At 40.2% G+C, this 14,488-nt stretch overlaps 1 protein-coding gene and 1 long non-coding RNA gene across 2 annotated transcripts in view; one reads left to right on the top strand and one right to left on the bottom strand.

Moving 5' to 3' along the window:
* The first annotated feature begins 39 nt into the window (after positions 1 to 39).
* Positions 40 to 11,568, top strand: LOC148910907 (uncharacterized). Its single transcript, XR_016119876.1, has 3 exons — positions 40 to 348; positions 962 to 1,040; positions 11,448 to 11,568. It is a non-coding gene; the product is annotated as an uncharacterized LOC148910907 (long non-coding RNA).
* The window catches only part of LOC116300659 (uncharacterized), a 28,162-nt gene continuing 22,898 nt past the window's right edge, over positions 9,225 to 14,488 (bottom strand). The window contains exons 25-33 of the mRNA XM_089030702.1: positions 14,087 to 14,229; positions 13,537 to 13,750; positions 13,161 to 13,271; positions 12,445 to 12,632; positions 11,952 to 12,077; positions 11,565 to 11,635; positions 11,426 to 11,466; positions 10,711 to 10,807; positions 9,225 to 10,199 (exon numbers count right to left, since the gene is read on the bottom strand). Coding sequence (XP_088886828.1) covers positions 10,088 to 10,199; positions 10,711 to 10,807; positions 11,426 to 11,466; positions 11,565 to 11,635; positions 11,952 to 12,077; positions 12,445 to 12,632; positions 13,161 to 13,271; positions 13,537 to 13,750; positions 14,087 to 14,229 — 1,103 coding nt within the window. The 3' untranslated portion in view covers positions 9,225 to 10,087. The remainder of the gene's footprint in view (positions 10,200 to 10,710; positions 10,808 to 11,425; positions 11,467 to 11,564; positions 11,636 to 11,951; positions 12,078 to 12,444; positions 12,633 to 13,160; positions 13,272 to 13,536; positions 13,751 to 14,086; positions 14,230 to 14,488) is intronic.

Genomic DNA, 14,488 nt, shown 5'->3' with positions numbered 1-14,488 from the left:
ATATAGTTTGTAAACGTATAGTTAGGAACATTTGTGTAAAGGACAACTCCTCAATTCATTCTTTCTTTTATTAATTAGCTTATTTACATTCATAATATCATATTTTTATGGTTTAATCCTAGTTACGATACCTAGTTACGTTATTGTTTTTCTTTGTTTATTCCCGCTTTTGTTAGCGTTGTAAAATGATCCTTTAGCGTCACCACGCGCATATAAAAGGCCATAAGCGTCCCTATTAGCCAGTTTTTTCCAAATAGTTACTCGTAAATATTGATTGTGTATCCAAACTCCTTTCGAATACGTTCCTTTGGTAAATCCTTGGTTTTTAGAGGCAAGCGGGATCGATATGTAAGTACTCCTTTATTTCTTATTTAGATATTTTGTTCGAAAAACTCAAAACGCCCACGCTATCAAAATGAGTTTTATACTGCCTTATGCCATGATTATACTTATTATATTATCTTTCTTGCGAGTAATATTCATTTATTATGTTGTTGTTAAATGTATTCATAAAATGCCAGTTTTCTCATTCAAATCATGTTGGTAATTAGTTTTTAATGTGAGCTGTTACAATGTTGTATTGCAGTTTACGTATTGGTATCAATAAATTTGCGTTTACTCAGTGATCGTCCTGGTAGCGTGAATATTTGGTATCGCTCGCAGTAAAGTTCGCCCGCAAAAGCATCTTAGTCAGTGGTCGCGACGCCTGGGACGTGGGATTTTCGTCGATACGAATCTCGCCTGCACGCCCTCCTCGGTTGCCCCAAGGCTAAAACGCTTACAATTTGTCATAGTAGACATCAAGGCTCGCAGCTAGCAGTTGTCATTGATGATCTAATCAATTCTGACAGGTCAAGGTTTATTTCGATTTCCTTGGCTAACGTGCTGATTTCAGAAATAAAATCTCTACTACCAATAAAATTTACTAGAAAAATTATAAAGAACAATAATTATTTTGAAGATTCAGAATGGCAGAAGTGGCAAGAAGTAATGCAATGGAAGGTGGATATCTTGTAACGCCAGAAGGACAATTAATTCAGGTAAATGTTTACGTGTTTGTTTAATTTTACTCAGTGCCAGCGACGGGAACTTTCGGCAAAAAACTACCTAAACTGAAAGAAATATCTAAAAACAGCGCTAGCATTCAAAAAGTAACAGAATGTAAAATGGATAGCTATGAAAACTCGGTCTTTTGATAGTGCAATTTCCATGCATGTAATAAAGCATTCAATTCGACTCCGGCATTAACTGGAATCTTTGAAGTTGAAGTTTGTTGACATTTGACCCTTAAACCAGTAAGAAATAAACAATGTTTTTGAAAAGCAATAACTTGAGAAATACTTCGATTTTGAGCTTCAAATTTGGTACAGTTTAACTTTAATAGCTTATCTTTAAGGAAATCAATTTTATTCCCAAGAAAATTAGGTACCAGTAGATGCTTTTGCTCGATAAACATAGCTCCTTTCTTTCGGTAATTTTTCAGTACCGTTAGTATTTCGACATATAATAAATAATTCCTTCCAGATACAGCAAAGTTTTATAGCTAGTTTAAAAGCTGAAATGTTACCCTAGGTTTGTGAAAAGTTTCAGCTCGATTGGGCGAATTTTGTAGCCACAGCGACCATTTGTTCTTGGGGTATCCTTGGGACGATTATCGAAGCCGAAAACCGGCGCTTGGCGACCATTTCACTCTTTTGGGATTTTCTCAAAAATAAAAATCCGCTGGAATCTTTTAATATGATTTTTGTAAATGGTCCATCCAAGGGTATCTTCAGGCAAAGTATGAAGAATTTGACCAAGTGGTCGCTGAAATCAGGTTCTCGACCCTTACAGACAGTCGCTCTTAAAGGAACACGAAGCCCAAATTGACTTTGCAAAAGAAACAGTACGATTGGCAAGGTTGACTGAGCAAAGCAGCACTTTCCCAAAGAATACCGCCAGAACAGACCCGCAGCTTGGCCCATCCACAGTCGTTGCTGCTGCAACTTACGTAGTTCCACCGCTTACAGAGACCATCTTCCCTGTAAGGATTACTGGAGACCTAGCAGTCGGAGTTCAAGGCTATGTTGACCCTGACGAGCGACTGGTATCCCGCTTTCAAGTCTTTGGAACCACAGTCCTCGCGAATGTCAGCCAAGAGAAAACAGTTCCATTTCGAGTCATAAACCCGACAGATACACCAGTAACGATCTATCGCAACACCAACCTGGGGTCCTTTTACCCAAGCCTTGGCGTCATGGCTGCGGTCGAGCTGGATGAGCCTAACAACCCTGTGAGTTCTACACCTGAAAATCTAAGTGAATCTAAAGACACAACCGAACAAGTCCCTATACAATGGGACGACGCAAGCATGACGACGGAACAACAGTCTGCACTTCGAAGACTCGTTAATGAACATAGAGATGTATTTGCATTGAAACCAGACGAGCTTGGCTGTACATCATTGGTGGAACATCATATAGACACTGGGAATACCCCACCAATCCGGCGCCCTCCTTACAGAACGTCGCCAGAGCAGAGACAGCGGATCGACACGCACGTACAAGAAATGCTGGAAAGAGGAATAATTGAACCATCAAGTTCCGCTTGGAGTGCTCCTGTAGTACTAGTGAAGAAGCGCGATGGCACCGACCGGTTCTGCGTGGACTACAGAAAGTTAAATGCTGTAACTCGTAAGGACAGCTATCCCCTTCCAAGAACTGATGACGTCCTAGATGCCCTGCACGAAACACAGTACTTCAGCTCTTTGGACCTGATGGCGGGCTACTGGCAAGTGAAGATGGACGAAAACTCACGAGATAAAACTGCTTTTGTCACTCACTCTGGACTATTTCACTTTTTAAAGATGCCATTTGGGCTCTGTAATTCGCCTAGTACCTTCCAGAGACTCATGGAATGTATGCTGAGGGGACTAACCTGGAAGATCTGCCTGCTGTACTTGGACGACATCATCATCTTCAGTAAAACCTTTCAAGAACATCTGGAACACCTGAAGCTAGTATTTGGACGACTACGAGCGGCTAAGGTAAAGTTGAAGCCATCAAAGTGTTACTTCGCCAGTCACAAAGTCGAATTTCTGGGCCATGTAGTAAGCAGGGAAGGAGTCCAGCCTAATGAAGACAAGATCAACGCAGTCAAGAATTATCCAAGACCACGAAACGTCACTGATGTCCGAGCATTCTTAGGACTGTGCAACTACTACCGTCGATTTGTCCAAGGGTTCGCCAAGATGGCAGCGCCGCTTAACCAATTAACACGGAAGGCCGCACGTTTCCTATGGAGCGAAGATCACCAAATCGCCTTCGACAAGCTGAAAACTGCACTGACAACTACCCCCATTTTGGCGTTTCCTGACTTCAGAGAAGAATTTCATCTATTCGTAGACGCCAGTCAAGATGCTATTGGAATCACACTAGGCCAAATTCAACATGGTAAAGAACGAGTAATTGCATATGGAGGACGTAATTTATCAGAGACTGAACGCAAGTACAGCACTACAGAAAAAGAAGCACTCGCAGTCGTCTTCGGCATCAAGAAATGCAGACCATACCTATACGGACGAAAGTTCACAGTCCACACCGACCATCACTCACTTCGCTGGCTGATGAATACCAGACACGAGACTGGCCGACTGGCTCGCTGGGCGCTCACACTACAAGAATACGATTTTGAAATTATTCACAGACCCGGTTCTTCCAATGGAAATGCAGACGCCTTATCCCGACGGCAGTACCACGACAATATTGCAGGAATTGTCTCGCAAGAACCAACACTACCGCTGACCAGAACCCTAGAGCAAGTTAAACAGTTGCAGAGGAGGGATCCTGACCTAGGCGACCTTATTACGTACATTGAAACAGACAAGCTTCCAGCCCAAAATAACAAAGCACGACCACTTATGCTAATAGAAGACCAGTTCTACTTGGATGACAATGGCCTATTGTTCCACATCTGGATGCCCAGTCAACCGGCTCGTCACGCTATCTGCTACCAACTAGTCATTCCACAAGCCCTCAGATTTGAAGTATTACTGTGGGGTCACGACGACGTTACAGCAGGACATCTTGGAGTAAACAAGACTTATGCCAAACTTCGACAGCGCTACTACTGGAAAGGAATGTTCCGGGACATCGAACACTGGTGTAGATCCTGTATCGACTGTGCTATGCGAAAACAACCCAAGAACAGAGCAAAGGCACCTTTACTTCCCATCCCAGTAGAAGGCGCGTTCGACCGAGTAGCAGTGGACTGTTTGGGACCATTCCCACCAACGCACTCTGGTAATCGTTATATCGTGGTCTTCTCGGATTACCTTACTCGCTGGCCTGAGGCTTTCGCAGTGCCAACCATCGATGCGCCAGTTATTGCACGGCTATTTGTTGAAGAGATAGTTACTCGTCATGGAGCGCCTCGTACCTTACTGTCTGACAGAGGAACGAACTTCCTTTCTTCTCTTTTGAGGGAAATCTGCCAGATCATGAACACTAAGAAGGTCCAGACTACGGCCTACCACCCACAGTGCGACGGAGTTGTCGAACGTTTTAATGGGACGATCGCTCAGTCGCTTTCCATGTACGTTGCCGCTGACCAGAAAGACTGGGATACCTATCTGACTTCCATTCTTTTTGCATACCGTGTCTCTCCACAAGCCTCGACCTTAGACAGTCCGTTTTATCTGCTGTATGGCCGGGAACCAAGGCTACCGATGGATGTGAGTTTACTAGCTCCCTCGAAGCTATCCAACTCAGTAGAAGAGCATCGTAGAAGAATAATCAACCAGATTAATGAAGCCCAGAACCTCGCTCGTATGAACATACAAAAGGCTCAGCAGAAAATGAAAGCACTTTACGACCGAAACACCAAACCTGTTACCTTTGACATTGGTGATAGAGTCTGGGTTTACACTCCAAAACCAAGAAAAGGTTTATCCAAGAAATTGCGTCACTTCTGGTTTGGTCCATACCGTATAACAAAAAAAATGTCACCCGTGCACTTCGAACTTACGACCTGTGACAACAGAAAAGTGAGCACTTCAATCCACGCCAACCGCATGAAACCATATATTGATCCTAATGACCGGCCAATTGCACCACCTGCTGAAGACAATGATGAGCCTTACCTGTGTCATGAAGATCTACCGCCCAATAGCTATGAAGAACCCGAGAATGAGGCAACAGCCGACAGTACGCAACCGGCAGAACCCGAGGAACCCATAGCCGACAGTGCGCAACCAATCGATTCTCAGCCCGACTCAGTACAAGAACAAACTACCCGAACAGGCAATGACGTTTACCAGGCAGAGCGCATCGTTAAGGAAAAGAAAAAGAAAGGAAAATCCTACTACCTCATAAAATAGAAAGACTACGAGGATAAGGACAACACCTGGGAACCTGAGGAAAACATATTGGACAACGCGCTTATCGAAAATTTTAAACGACAGAAGCTCAATAACCGCGTCGCTGCCGCCATTCAGCGTTTTATCAGTTGGCACCGCTGACCCAAACCTCATGCCAGCTAAAGAACCCAGGAGCCAAGACATCCTACGCTCCACTGATACCATCCTGTCCTCTTCGTTTTAGATGATGACGATGATATTCCTGTTCCTACTCTATATGACCTTGGTCCACGCCCAAGACCCGCACTCTCATGGCTTTGAGGCAATTGGAAGAAAGGTGACCTACTACCCTCAATCCATGATGCTGACAACGAATCCACGTACTTTGGTGTTTTTCAAGGGAACGAAGCTGATAAATATCGTAACAAAATTCCCTACCAGACGCAGCCGCCCTGCTCCAGTCATCAATAATACATGTTCCGGACAGGCGAAACCATTTCTTGACCAAATACTAGCATCTGTCCACTCTGTGCAGCGAATCACTCGTCGCCTGGTCACGCTTCCTGACCAACCTTGTGGAATGCGATTCCTATCTACGAAGATACTACCATTATGCAACTGGCTTTAGTTCATATATGCGATGCCCACGAATGTACAAGAAATCCCTGACAGCATGTAAAGCATGGGCTTTGGAAACGTGTAAAGGAATCTCTGTGCATGAAAGAACCTGGCTACGACACCGTTCCCGTTAACGATATCCTGACGTCCATTGCATTTTCGCTTGGTGTTTTAAACCTTCTGCTACCTTGCCTTATCTTCGTTTCGGGACGACACTTATATCACAGTCACCGCATTCGCAAGCCGGAAGAAATACACCTCCGCCACAAGGAACAAGTTACTACGGAAGATCCACGCTGCACAGGCTGTAACCACCTCTTACAAGTAACAGATCATGAAGACCCTGACAATGGTACAATTGAACTGAACTCTTAGTTAAACTTAATGGTAATGTTGTACAGTAGTGTACACGTTTTACACAATAGCTGCCACGGGTTAGCAGCTCCGTCTGCAGATTTCAGTGTGTTCGCATATTTAATCCAATTTCAAAACAATCGTATTTACTCAACGTTTCAATTGCTATAATGTGGCCATGTTTTCACGTTTTGTCGTTACCTTTCTATTTAACCTCCTCAATATTGGTTAATTCTTTCAACACATTTCAGGAGAAATGTTAATGTAAGGAGAGGGGTATGTGACGACAGAGAATTTTAGCCGAGTTAATGATTAGCTCAACCGTTCAATATTTAATTTTAGTCAATAAGTCAAATTCAAGCCCAGTTGGTCATAATAGCAGGATAAAAGTTATAGTAACTTTAGGAAGTCTTTTCTTACTACAAAGAATAACGAGTTAATCCGCAGCAATAGATTGTGCATGGCTGAAACAATGCGCTAACAAATCGGTTCCGATTGTAACGATCTCACGGGAATATTCGGGTTAGTTCGCGTATTGTTTAGCCATGTGCTCATTAGCGCTAAATCTTCATTAACCTACGATCTCTTTAGAAATTAGTTTAGTTTTGTTGGATACGCGGTTGCCACAGACGCTTAAATCTGGGTTGTCCTTAAATATCATTTTAATATTTTAGCTTAGTTTATGACTTGTTTACGATATTTTCTGTTTACCATTTCGGAAATTCTAACCAAGTTATTCCCGTACCAAATTGAGTTAAAGTTTGATTTCTTTTCATAAGATGGTAAACAAAGAGTTAGTCTTTTTAGGAGTATGTACGTTTTTATGTACTTCATTACGAAGTGGTAAGAAAACTAAGATTTCTCACTGCATAGTTACCAACTAGGCTAAGTAAGGGGGGTGCACGACATACTGGTTGTTAAGATAAAACTGAGCTAGACTGGCAGCTGTCCTTCAAGATCCTTGGACTATAAAAGGAGAGTTACTACGCTAGTTTGGTGTGTTAGTCGGGAACCCGAATGCTACAACAACTTGGTACGCTTCCAACAACTTTATAAGGTATGAGTGCACCTCTTCTCTTGTTACCGAGTGTGGAGTGTAACCAAAATAGTGAGTTAATTTAGAAGTGTGATATCCTATATTTCATCGCTTAGTATGTGTGATTGGTATTGGTTACTTAGTGATATTTATTTTCCTAGCGTGTGATATTTACGATTTCAAGTTGTATTAGTTAAAATTATTCAGTCATGCGATTCAATAAATTGTTTTGTAAAGTTACTCTCCGTTCTCATTCCTTTGCGTTAACTCAACGAACTCGCGCTGTCGCGGCATTTGAAATATAGTGCCGTCACACCTTTATTATTATTTTTTAGTTTTATTTTAAACGTATATTATTAGGATTAGTTTTTACTAAATAGATTTTATGGTTATACATTAGTAGATATATTTTTATTATGGTATATTTTATAGTAGTTTTTCTTTTTCTCTCTTTTTTATTTTATTCATTAATTTGTTGCAAATATATTTAGATATTGCATATATAGATTTTGATCACATTCTTTGGCTAGGATCCTACGATAATGCATTATTAAAGCTACTGATTATTGTTAAAAATGTATTTAAAAACTTATTATTATTATTATTATTATTATTATTATTATGAAAATATAAAATATTTACTGGTTTTTTTTTTACGCGCAGTAAACTCATAGTCGCATCTCATGAAATGTGCAACAAAGGAACCTGATCATCTTATATTCTTATGATAATCTTAATAACGTTGAATAGCGCGCAATGAACCAGGTGCGTATCTACGATTTCCCACGAAAAATTCGCACGGGAAATTCTTAACAATCAACTCTCCTAGAATATATGCACGTTACGAATAAACTGCCAGTGAGAAGTGAGGTCACAGGGGCACCTAGGATCCATGGTGAAAATCCGTGAAACAATCCACAGGTAGCCCAAGCCAGCTTATAAGAAAATGTATGACGATGCATTTCTTAACGGTCTGAGAGGGAAAAAACGTTAAATTGATGGAGTCCAAAATATAAGTACACAGGGTGAAAGAGGTACTACTTTTCAAAGGTCGGCTGAGATTTATTTACTTTATTTCACATTCTGAAGATTTCTTGGCGTTTTTTATCGCCATACCTTTTCTTATATATAAAATGACACCACAGAAACCTAGCTTGGGCTACCTGCAGTGAACAATCATGGATGCAAGCATTCCCAAGAGAGTCAAAAGACAAAAGCATGGCGGCCATTGTGGTGCCGTAAACAATGAATGCTAATGAGAAATCGTTTGTTAAATGGTACCAACATGGCCGCGATAACGTAACGTGCAAACGAAGAATTGATAACAGTACTTCTGTGCTGACTACGTTACGCTGGATAAATAACATTACAAACAAAAACATAAAAAACATGACAGCCAAACAAGAAATCGTTTATATTTTGAAGTCTCTCTTAATATAAAATTTTTATAGTAAACTAAAAAAATACTTTACGGGTAAATGCATTCATGTACGAAAGAGAATAGCGCTCCTATGCATAATAGTTTAACTGAATTGTTTACATTGCTTACCTTAGCATTGGCTTAAAATTGTTCCTTCTCAAAACTTGAATAGCCATCATTTAATAATTTTCTCTCCAGATCTCAGTTTTCGAGTAAGAAAAACTCTTTTAAAGACACAGAAAATAGACCCAAGGGCTAGCTTTGCGGTGCTACACAGCCATCGAACATCTTTAGTTTGGGCACTGCATAATTTTCTCTCTGCAGACCACGTGTTATTATTCCCGCGAGAATCGATCATTTGTTTGACTTTCACACATTTTAAGCGTGCTGCAGTTCAAGATAGTGCATTCCAAAGCAATGCCGCAAAACAAAAGTGAGTTTTTCAATTGTGGAGTAGATAATGAGATTCTAAAACGTTTTTTATTATCGTCTGTTTAAAACCAAGCAAATTACCTTGCGATATAAGCACGACTCTGTATACAGTTCATCATGATTCCGAACTCAAAAAAGTCTCTTAAATATTATTTGCAGTTTTTACTAATATTTTGAATAGAATTGAATTCTATGCATACTGTAAAATCCCATATACTCATATACTTGTATAACCGGGAGGACTATTATAAGGGATATTTGCATCAGCAGACTAGCCAAGTATGGGCTTAGAACCAGGATTTTACGGTATTAAGCTTTCTTAACTTTTCTTTATTGGGCAATTAAAATTTCTCTTGTGCATTTCCAAGAAATTGGGAACGGCTCTATAAAAAGATTATTATTATGGGCGAATCCAGGAATCTGATAAAGGGGATTGAAAAAAAATTCGGCGTTAGAGGTTCTGGAACCTCACAGCTAACTTCGACGAAACGAAACCAAAGGAGGTCTGGGAGTATGCTATCAAGAAATATTTTATAATGTGGCTACAAGATATGCTATTCCCTGCGTTCTGGGGGATATTTTGGTCAACAACAAAATAAATAAAAAATCTCAGACTGAAATGGGGTCGCGTCCCAATTCCCCCTCCCCTCCCTAGATCCGCCCCGTTTTATTTATCGCTGCTTATCAAGATTGCTATATTGCTAAACAATTTTGTCGAGTTATAAATGTCTAGTAACCCGCTAAAGGGTTCAAACTATTTCAAACTAAGTCTCGGGACTGGAACCCTTGCTGATATTCAGTCATTTTGATTACAAAGAATAATGCGTCATCAAGTTATCTGATAGAAGAAACCGCTTTTTTGTTAATATGTTCTGAGCACGCGCACTAGCTATCAGCAGTCTTCCATGAAAGCCATTAAAAGATTGTCAAGAACAAGAGTGAGGACTTCGAACTTCGGACGTTTTTCAGGGTTAGCTTCCCAGCAGTCTTTCATGATGGAGTACCTGTGAAAAAGAAAAAACCCCATATATTTTGATAAGAACCCGTTTCCATAGCTCTTTTCTGAGTTCAATAAGCAGGATCCATTTTTGTTCAGCTTCGGTACAAACAACACCATATAAGGCATGATGAACCAAAGTTGTTTGTACCTAAGCTAGACCACAATGCACCATATTCGCTATCTCAGAAAAGGTCTATGGTATATACAAAGTTATCACTAAGGCGTCACTATGCTATCTTTTTGAGTTACATGTGAAGTGGGATAGTTTTCTACTTCAGCAACGTAGCGTGCAAAAAATTGCGTCGTGTGTCATGACTTGCAGCATTAATTGCATGCAACATTGCGCGCAATGTTGCACCGTGTGTCCGTAGCTTAATGGGTTTTGAATTTAGTATATTACACAAACTTACAATTCATCGGAACAGCTGCTTGGTTTTTGTAGTCTTACACCGGACTGTTGCATCGTGTGTCCGTAGCTTAATGGGTTTTGAATTTAGTATATTACACAAACTTACAATTCATCGGAGCAGCTGCTTGGTTTTTGTAGTCTTACACCGGACTTGAGAGCTTTGACTAGATCCATGTAGGATAGTCCAGCATATGGCATTTTACCTGAATCATTATAAAACGACAATGTATTAGTTCTACTGTATGTTCACTTAATAGACATGCGTGAAAGTATATTTCTGGGAAAATATATATTCGTTTGTTGAAGGACCGTTGAAGCTTATAGCTTTCATCTACTGGCCATACTGGGAGATCATGCAGAAGTAGAAGTAGATGGGGGTAACATCAGAATGAATCTTTTCTGATCGAGGTTATAGGAGCTAAAGTGAAAGTCTATCGTTTGAAAACCCAAGGCTAGGGGGTTTAACAACACGTTAAGTTCGTGTTAATTGAAAAATGGTTTCATTATGATGGGCCTTGTGTTGTCAGAGAAGGGAGTTGAATTGTATTGCATTGCAGGAAGAACGACTGAACATATGAAAAAACAGGGGCGGATCCAGGATGGGGTGCAGGGGGTGCGCACCCTTCCCTGATTCCACTTTGTGCCCCTACTTCGAAGATAACCAATACTGTTTTTCGCTTTGATTCTAAGGGGTGCACCCCTCCCTGGGTTAAATTTTTGCGCAGCACCCCTCCCTGAACAAAATCCTGTATCCGCCCCTGGGAACGGAGGTTCAAGTGTATGGAAAGGTACTCTAAAAATATTCAATGAGTATCACAAACCTCCAGTCTCTATTTCCCACAGCAAAACGCCAAAAGACCACCTGAAAGAAAGACAAGTCCGTCAGATAAAGAAACGTAGGTACGATGCAAACATGTGAAAAATAATGATGTTATTGTATACTGAGAACTTCAAACTCACACATCGCTTTCTGAGGTAGCCTTCAGTGTCTCAAGTGCTTCAATTGACATCCATTTGGCTGGCAGTTTACCCTGAAGTTAAGTCACAACATTATGTTATTTCTATGTATGTGCTTTTAAAATTCGAAATAAAAAAAGGGTCCAAGGTTTTGGGATACTGGACTTTTGCTGTCAGTGTCCTCATAAAGATAAGGACATTACCATGGCGGCGGAACACTTCTTCCTCTTTAATTCAACTGCATGCACCACACAATTCCATACGTATGCATAAAAAACACTTCATTGACCTTATCCCTGTTTCGGCTCTCTGCTGTCCAAGCTTGTCTATTGTAGGCAAGAAGATTATAGTAAAGAAAAGTATTTAAGACTGTACTGACTTGACACTAACCCCAGAACTCGATTTCTCGTAGAATCCTTGTTCGTACACATCCCTTGCGAGGCCAAAGTCAGCTACTTTAGCGATCCTGTCCTTTCCAAGCAGAACATTTCTAGCGGCCAAATCACGATGAACACACTGTAAAAAAAGGTTAAAGACTTGACCTTAAGTCAAAAATTTTTTAATGCATCGATAAGACTATGAAATAATTGGAGTTTACTGCGATTTGGCTTATTTATGCCGATTGTTGTCTCACCCTCCCCTCCCCCAAAATGCGTAGAAAAGAGATGAACATTATATGTACTCATGAGAAAAATATCAACTATTGACTTTCACTCCCTGTAACGTTAAACTCGCTTCTGCTTTCTTCTTCATCTTGCAAAATGTAGAAATTTAAGTGTAAATATAATGCATTGTGGTCTTGCTTGGGTACAAACAAAATATGTTTGTATGAAAGCTAGACCGCAATGCATCGCTTGTCTTTGTTCGTGAGTAAAGCCGGTACCTTGTGGCTTGCTAGATGCTTCATTCCATTAGCAATATCCAAAGCAATTCTAATCTTTTCCTGGTTGTCCAATGATGACGCTTCGTCCTTGTTCCCATCATCATCAATGGTAGTTATTCTGTTTTCCCGAATGTAATCAAGCAGGCATCCATTCTCTGCGAACTCCACAACCACGTACAAAGGTCCACCTGGAATTGATAATGATAAATGGTAATGACTGGTAATGAAATACGGTCGAACTATTATAGTATCGGCCACCCTTTGGGGGATTGTCATTTGCTAATGAGCTGCTAGCAACCTAATAGAGGCGTAAAGTAGAGCAACGAACATTTTCTGAGGGACATTGACAAATAGCAGATTGGATACTTAATAGATGGCGCTTAATAGACGTCGGCAGCTTAACAGAGATTCTGCTATTATTCTGCAGCCTGCGTAAGTCCATGAAGTAATGCCTTTTTTGGAAACATTTTTTGTTTTCTTAAAAAAAAAACACTCATTTACAGTGGTCTTATATGTTTTCTCCTCACAGACTACCTGCATTTTCTAGCTTGCTTATTATCTATTTGTATGTACAAATGTTTAAGGAAATACATGAATATGAATTACATGTAACCTGTTTTCTATGTAGTACTCAGTAGCTAGATAACACTGACTAAAGAGCATCAAAGTTTTTCATCTATGGTTAAAGTTGTGCATCTGATTAATATTCAATTTACCTCCTCCCTTGCAGGCACCAAGCAGGTTGACAATATTTGGATGCTCTTCCACAGAACACATGATCTCAAGTTCATTGAACAGATCCCGGTAATCACTCTCAGATGCACCAGCTATAGATATAAGAATGTCACATTACTAATTCATCCTATAGTTCAATATCCGCAATCAATCAATACTCCTTATTCCTTATTCCAAGGCTTCTGTAGAGCAGCCATGTTGGTGTACCAAACCAAAACATCTATCCTCGGGGAGTTGATCTTTATTTTTATGCAAAGGATGTGCAGAAAGGCTCTATTGTTTGGTACACAAATATGACTTCCTTCTCAACTGAGTAAAGACGCTCCAAACGCTCCACCCAGTGATAGGTCAACTTACGTTTTAACATCTTGACAGCACACGGCAAATCTTCATCTTCACCCTTCTCCTTCAAGAATCCCTTGTAAACCACACCAAACTGACCAGAGCCAAGTTCTTTATCAAGAACAAGATTGTCACGTGGAATACTTCTACATCGCAAGGGTAGTTCTACCATTTCCAGTGCGTCAGCGCCACACTCGATCTTTTTTTCTCCGTCATGAAAGTCGTCATACTGATAGAATAAAATGGAAAGATATGAAGAATGTAATCAGATATGAAGAAATAGAGAAATGCTGAAAGGATATAAAAAAACAAAACAAAATACAGTAGTTTTTGATCGACCAACAAACGGACTGATCGACTGATCGACCGGCCGTCCGACTGATGGATTTAATGACTGTTATAGACACGATATTTAAGAGGATAAAATTTATGATGCAAAAGACGTTACCAAAAACAGAACGGAAACACAGTAAATTCTGATCCATCAATTAACTGACCCATTGGTCGGTCGTATTCCAAACTTATATAATTTAAAACGAAAAAAAAACTTTCGTGGTCAACTCACACATCGTTTTCCTTCCACTTCTGTGGTCGCCAGCTTGGCTTCTGTTCTCGCTCGTCGGCGTCGTATATAAAGCAGTACAATTACACCAAGCAACAACAGTACAAAGAGGGGGACAAAAACCTTGGTGAATGTACTCCAGAAATCTAAAGATGAGAGAGTCATTAGGAAACCTGTTCATGGAGATTTAGCATGGTAGGGTTCAATAGAATTTTAGAAGAAGCAATATATGATTCTTACAAAGAAATATTTTTTTATAAAGACTTCGTTCAACTTGAAGAAAACAAAACAATAAAATAAAATAGAATAATTTTTTTTAAAAATCACTTTTTAACACGCACGGCACACTAAAGAAAATCCTTGGTCAACGTTAAGAGTGGATCCAGGGGGGATGCTTTGTAGATT

This window comes from Actinia tenebrosa, unplaced genomic scaffold, assembly GCF_029948245.1.
Source record: "Actinia tenebrosa isolate PJP-AT-01 unplaced genomic scaffold, QUT_ActTen_1.0 PGA_scaffold15__27_contigs__length_11533743, whole genome shotgun sequence".
Classification (NCBI taxonomy): Eukaryota; Metazoa; Cnidaria; class Anthozoa; order Actiniaria; family Actiniidae; genus Actinia; species Actinia tenebrosa.
This window is presented reverse-complemented; position numbering and strand designations above follow the sequence as displayed.